Here is a 6,598-nt window from a genome sequence, read left to right on the forward strand (position 1 = left end):
TTTGAGGGAACGGGGGTTATTTAGTCTGCAAAAGAGAAGATTGAGGGGGGATTTGATAGCAGCCTTCAACTACCTGAAGTGGGGTTCCAGAGAGGATGGAACTACGCTGTTCTCAGTGGTAGCAGATGACAGAACAAGAAGCAAGGTCTCAAGTTGCAGTGGGGGAGGTTTAGGTTGGATATTAGGAAAAACTTTTTCACTAGGAGGGTGGTGAAGCACTGGAATGGGTTACCTGTGGAGGTGGTGGAATCTCTTTCCTTAGAGGCTTTTAAGGTCAGGCTTGACAAAGCCTTGGCTGGGATGATTTAGTTGGGAATTGGTCCTGCTTTGAGCAGGCGATTGGACTAGATGACCTCCTGAGGTCCCTTCCAACCCTAATATTCTATGATTCTATGATTTCCAGCAAATGTACTACTATTAAGTTTGTTTACCAAGCAGTCTCCTTCCTTGGTTATGGTTATGAGAAAATGTTTTTGTCTTAATAAGAAAAGGGATGGATTACTCATTCCCTCACCCATGCTAATACATGTTCCTGTGGATTATCACAGACTTAGAGAATTTTGTAGGAACCTGTTGTTAAAATAATGGCAGCACATAACTGTTTTGAGAAATATGCATATTACAGTAATCTTTGAAAGAATGATCGCTTCCACCTTGAAGTGTCTTTGGAAGTGTATGGAATTTTAAGTGGACTGCCTTTTCTGAGTTGAATGAATGTTTGGTTCAGATCACTGTTAACTAGTAATAAATATGTTTTCTCTAGGGCAAAAGGATTATTGATGAAGAAGGTATCGAAAGCGTCAATGACATGTATCATGAAAATGCTATGCTGCAAACAGAGAATAACAACCTGCGTGTAAGAATTAAAGCAATGCAAGAGACTGTTGATGCACTAAGAGCCAGAATAACACAGCTTATGAGTGATCAAGCGAACCAGGTCCTTGCAAGAGCAGGTATTGTGTACTTTTTAAAATTTAAAACTGTCTAATACATTTATTAATGAGGCAGCTAAACTCTTGCTTTTCAGTTCTTGCAGGTTACTTAGGGCAGAAACTGCAAAACCTACTTCTGCAGGAAAAAGTCCCCTCTTAGCAGTCTTCATTGTATTACTTAGAAATTTTAGTAGTAGAAAAGTTGTTTAAGGCCCCAATTGACCAGACCACTTTAGTATGTGAGTAACTTTAAACATGTGAATGGTTCCAGTGGATGGGCATGTGTGCTTAGATGCTTTGCTTTAGATTGGGGCCTAGATACGGAATGGGTGGATGTTGTTGTGATTTCCTCACATCGTAGACTAAGTGATTGAAATTGCTTTATCTACTGCTCATTTTGCATGTTGCTTCAGAGCAATCTGAGGAGCTATGAACATATCCTACATTACTACATTTATGATGGATATATTATCAGCATTAACTAATATAGAAAATAAATAGAAAAAGTTAAGTTTAAATAATGTTGAACTTGTGACACAAACGAGGAAACTTACATTTCAGACTGGTAACTCATTGTAAACTCACATGTCAAAGACCCTGCCTACACTTGCGGTATCATTTTTTTAAAAATCCCATCAGTTCAGCTGAACCAGTGTTAGAACTGGTAGAAGGCCTAATGTAGATAAAGCGCCTGTGACAACACCCATTTTACCACTGTGCTAATTAAACTTGCTTTTCAGCGTACCAGACACTCATCTATACAAGGGTTCCTGCTGGTTCATCTGTACTGGTGTTAAAATTATGGGAATTGGGTGGGGGGGGGGGGAGAGGAAATAGCCAGGCCATTCCTTAACCAAGGTGTTAGCCGTGCTACAAAACACCTCTGAAGTCCTCTATATGCGTGTCAGTAAAACTTCTGGGGGCAGCGGTGATCCAGCTGGGGCCACTTTTATTTATAGTATAAACAGCCATAAAGTCTCATCTACACTGGCCTCATAGCTATCTTTTAAAGGCTGTGTACATACCCAGTCCTATGAATCACTGTATTATATGGTTTATCTGACTGATGTGTATGTGACCAATTCCATGTTAAAACCTAGAGAAGCTTCAGTTTTCCCAGATATAAAATTGCAGCCAGCAGAGGGAGGTGAAAGCAGGTTTAGAAGCTGTTTTCCCCCTTGTGCCCAACAATGGGGTTGTGCAACTTGGGAAAGTCCACATTTGCCAAGCTATTGGGAATCAATGTGCATATCTGTTGTCTGTTGGTATTGATATCAACATCAACAGGAGTGGAGAAAAGAATGAAAATTAAACTGTGCAAATTAAATAACAAAATAAATACAATTAAAGGACACAGGAAACAGTAAGTTCCTCTACATGGAAAATTTTAGGCCAAAATCCCAGTGGTTGTCATTTTAACCTCAATGTCTCAAGATTTTTGATGCCTAACCACTTTAATGTTACATCTTCAGAGAGAATGTCATTTGAGTTGCACGACTGGTACGTGTTCAGTGCGACACATTACTTACAGATATACGGTACATTACTGTTAAGCTCCTCATTTCACCAGATCTTTTAATTTCCTTTTGAAGAAACACGCTTGGTTGCAGCATTCTCAGGTTATGGATGATATACAATATATATTTTTTCACAAATGAGGAGAAAATTTAAAGTGGGGAAACCCAAATCACAGTGTACCTTTTTAAATAGCCCTATTCCACTGCATCCATACTAATTTAATGTGAATAAGTTATATTATGTCACTTTCTCTGTCTCTCTCAAAGGAGATGGGAATGAAGAAATCAGCAACATGATTCATAACTATATCAAGGAAATAGAAGATCTCAGGTACTTGTACAACATGCTGTGGTGTTTTGAGTCACATTTATGGGCGGGAAAAACCTTTCAGAATGTAGATGCTTTCTAAATTGCTACTCATTATATCATTGGTGGGGCTGAAAACATTGGAAATAGCTTTATGGTTTAGCAGAACCTAGTAACTTTGTATAAGTATTGGTATTTGAGAAAATACTTAAAAACAAACAAACACCTTGATAACAAAAGTAGAATCTAAAATTATTATTGTACATGCCCTGTATTTTTAAAGGAAAAAAATTCATAATAATCTTTAAACTGGTAACTTTTTTAGACTTAACCTCACTGTTCCTTAGAGGTTACCTTGCAAGTAGTGATCCAGCCCAATTCCCATGTAGCATTAGTGAGCTGGTAGGGTCACAGTATGAAATGGTATGATCTCTGGAAATGTCAGAGTGGTTTTTCTTAATACTTTATATGTGTTCTACAAATGGCTTAGAATTTGGTTTTAAGTTTGAAGACAGTTTGGTTCAGGTGCTGTGAAACTACCGGTATACTCTTCATATATCCATAGTATTTCTAACTGCATGATATCTTAGTGGTTTTTTTAATGGTTTTGTTTTCTTTTGTTGTTAGAGCAAAATTATTAGAAAGTGAAGCAGTTAATGAAAATCTTCGACGCAGTCTGTCAAGAGCTTCAACAAGACCATCATATTTTGGAGGCCCTTCAGCATTTTCTGCTTCTGTGCTTTCTTCAGAAAAAGAGACTTTGGAAATTCTTGATATAGCTAAGAAAGATTTAGAAAAACTGAAAAAAAAAGAAAAGAAGAAGAAAAAGAGGTAGCATTTAAAATCCATATTTTTAATGTTTTAAATCCTTTTTATGCAAAGGGGTGTATTTTAACCAGTGAGCCTTAAAAATGTATTGCGATCCTTGCACAGGATAGGGCTGTAAGCTGCTTATACTGCAAACACTTAAGCACGTACTTCATGTTCTGCATGTGTGTTTCCACTGACTTCCTTTCTGTAAAATTAAGCACATAGTATTTGCAGAATCAGGGCCTCAGTCCTAGTGCATGTTTTTATCATTTGAAACTCGGAATAATTTTGAAACTATAGTAGTAAAAATTATATGTGTATTGTTGTCTTCACACAAGTCTGAGATTTCAGTGAGAGAAAATAACTATTTTGTGTACTCTGTTGAAACATGGAAGTAGCTTGCTCGATATACTGAACAGCTGTTGGGAATTCCATTAGTAGTTCTTGAATGGCTTCTTTTGCTTGTACGTCTTCAGCTTCTATCCCTGTTTTTATTCAAGACTTCCTACTTCACTGCAATACCATGCTTCATTATTTTCTTTTATTCAATTTCTAACTCATTGAAATGTGCATAGACATTGATATCTGTTCAGACAGCAAGGATCCATTCATTGATACATTGATTCCTCTAAATATCAAATAGTTCTCTTTTCTCTGAAATCTTCCTGTGCTTTTAATTCATTATGTCATTTTTATTGGCTGTTGAAACTTACACAAATAAGTAATCAAGAATTTTCACAACTTTTTTAAAAAAATCTGCTACAAATATGAAATATTGATAGTTCTGTATAAGGAAGATCTATTGGATTGAGTCCCATATCTATAAAAGTCAAAACCACAAGAGGTGACTGACAAAAATACTGACTGTTAGTTGTAGAAATTTACCCTTTCTCGTGGTCACTAGGTTCCTTTGTGCCTACGTCTGCAGGGACGTTTCAAATTTTTTTTTTTTTTTTTTTGACACACACTTTATCTCACCTCTTAGTCAGATGTCTTTTTATGGATCCTGGAAGGTGCTGAGCGTTGTAGTCCCAATCCAGCAAAACACTTTGGTAGGTTTAAATTTAAGCATATGTGCTGAGATTTACTCTTGTTTTAAAGTTAAAGAACTATGTAAGTGTTTTGCTAAACTAGAGCCCGAGTGCTCAGCACTTCGCAAGGTCAAGCCCATAGAAGGAACTGGTCACTTGAAGGTTTCAAAGAATCTCTACCCCATGTACAGAATTACACAAAGGGATATGTACTTATTTATTTATTTTTTCCTTTTTCTGAAGTCTCTGGTATTGGCCATAGCGGCAGCAGGAGACTGAACTCCAGAATTGGCAAATGCTGTGAGCCAGATCCTTGGCTGGTGTAAATCTGCTTAGGCTGGTTATCAGGGCCTGTGGTCCTATGTGTTTTACACTTGTATAACATGTAAATCATGTTCTTGTTTAATTCCTAAGCAATAGAATGATTGTTGTAGTCTGCTCAGATGGGGAGACTCAGAAAACGCTGCGTCTGGGTTCACTTTTGTATCCTTGCAATTATTGAATGGGATCATGGTCTATTAATACCTGTAGGGTTTGTATCACTCTTGGACTGGCTGGAGGGTCTGAGTGTGCAGTGAGCCGCTGCCTGAGTCTCCTCCCTGAGTCAGGAGGGGCATGTGTACCATTTGAACAAATTATTGAATGGAATCATGGTTTATTAATACCTGTAGGATTTGTATCGCTATCTATATAATTTGTGGCTGATACTCCTTGGAATAATCTATGTAAAGTATACAGCTATATAAATTGCTGGTGTGTGTGTGTGTGTGTGTATGTGTGTGTGTGTGTGTATGTATAGTTAAAAAACATACAGGAAAAACCCCTGGAATGGTGAGAAATGTTAGGGTTTGGGGGATCATACAGGTATGGTGTGATATTGTTAACTATGGATTCCTCCCATCTACTTAATGAACTGCACAATGGGCATCTGTGGTAGAGGGTTCTCTACATTTGTTCCACTGAAATGTCAGTAGTTGGCAATGAATTAGCTAATGAATTATAAATGGACAAATTGCCCTGAGGTTTGGGGATTCTTTCCTCTACTCCTGTCTCCTTCATGCATTTAGCTGCTCTAACTGTACTGTACCTTGTTATGGATTTCATTCTTTTTAAGTTGCCTGACTAGCATAGCCCTTGTACGTGCATAGTGTTCTGAAGATTTGATTTGTGCTGTTCCACGTCACCCAGTGGCACCCACAGCCATACGTACCGTACTCACAGTATGTACCATTGGCTCTGAGTGGAGACCCAGCAGATGCCACCCCCCTCTGGGCCAAGCCTGGGACAGCAGCATGGGAGGCCCCATAGCTGGGGAATTGACACCCATGGTGAGGTGTTGGGCTGGGGCACCCAGATCCCCCACCCAATGGAAGAGCTAGGGGCTCAGGGAAGTGCCAGGGCCTCCTGTCCCAGCCCACAGAGCTGGGACTCTGGCAGGAGTTCCCCCATTCAGTGGAAATGCAGGCTCCCCAGTCCAATACTTCCTGTGTAGCTGGCGGGGCACTCATGCTGCTGTCTCGGGCGTGGCCAGGAGGGAAGATGGCAGCTACTGGGTCTCTGTTCACAGCAGGACGGGGGGGCTGGCTCCCCCACTCCTCCGTTTGCACCCCTTCCCTGCCTCCCCTATGGTCAGTGCTGCTTCCACCAGGGCAGTGGGGGAGCTCTCGGACTGGGTGAAGGGTCTGAGCGTGCACACTGATCGCAATGAGCCGCTGCCTGAGTCAGGAGGGGCATATGGATCATTTGAACAAATCCTGGGGGTGCCCCGTGTCACCAATTTTTATACAGTACTATTCTAGTCACATAAGTCAGTGTGACTAGTGATGCATCATCTTAAATAGGTGTTTCTAAATCACTGTAAGGCAGCCTGAAAATCTGCTTGTATGCTGTCACGGAGTGGGGGGACGTCAGGTAGGGTTACCATACGTCCGTTTTTTCCCGGACACATCTGGCTTTTTGGTAATGAAACCCCCGTCCGGGGGGAATTTCCAAAAAGCCGAA

At 40.0% G+C, this 6,598-nt stretch overlaps 1 protein-coding gene across 1 annotated transcript in view; it reads left to right on the forward strand.

The window, feature by feature from the left end:
• KIF21A (kinesin family member 21A) overlaps nucleotides 1–6,598 on the forward strand; it is a 112,261-nt gene that overhangs the window by 37,551 nt on the left and 68,112 nt on the right. Inside the window, 3 exon segments of the mRNA XM_024200814.2 lie at nucleotides 764–953; nucleotides 2,717–2,780; nucleotides 3,384–3,587. Of these exon segments, the coding sequence (XP_024056582.2) occupies nucleotides 764–953; nucleotides 2,717–2,780; nucleotides 3,384–3,587 (458 nt within the window).

This window comes from Terrapene carolina, unplaced genomic scaffold, assembly GCF_002925995.2.
Source record: "Terrapene carolina triunguis isolate 2854851 unplaced genomic scaffold, T_m_triunguis-2.0 Scaffold68, whole genome shotgun sequence".
Taxonomy (NCBI): Eukaryota; Metazoa; Chordata; order Testudines; family Emydidae; genus Terrapene; species Terrapene triunguis.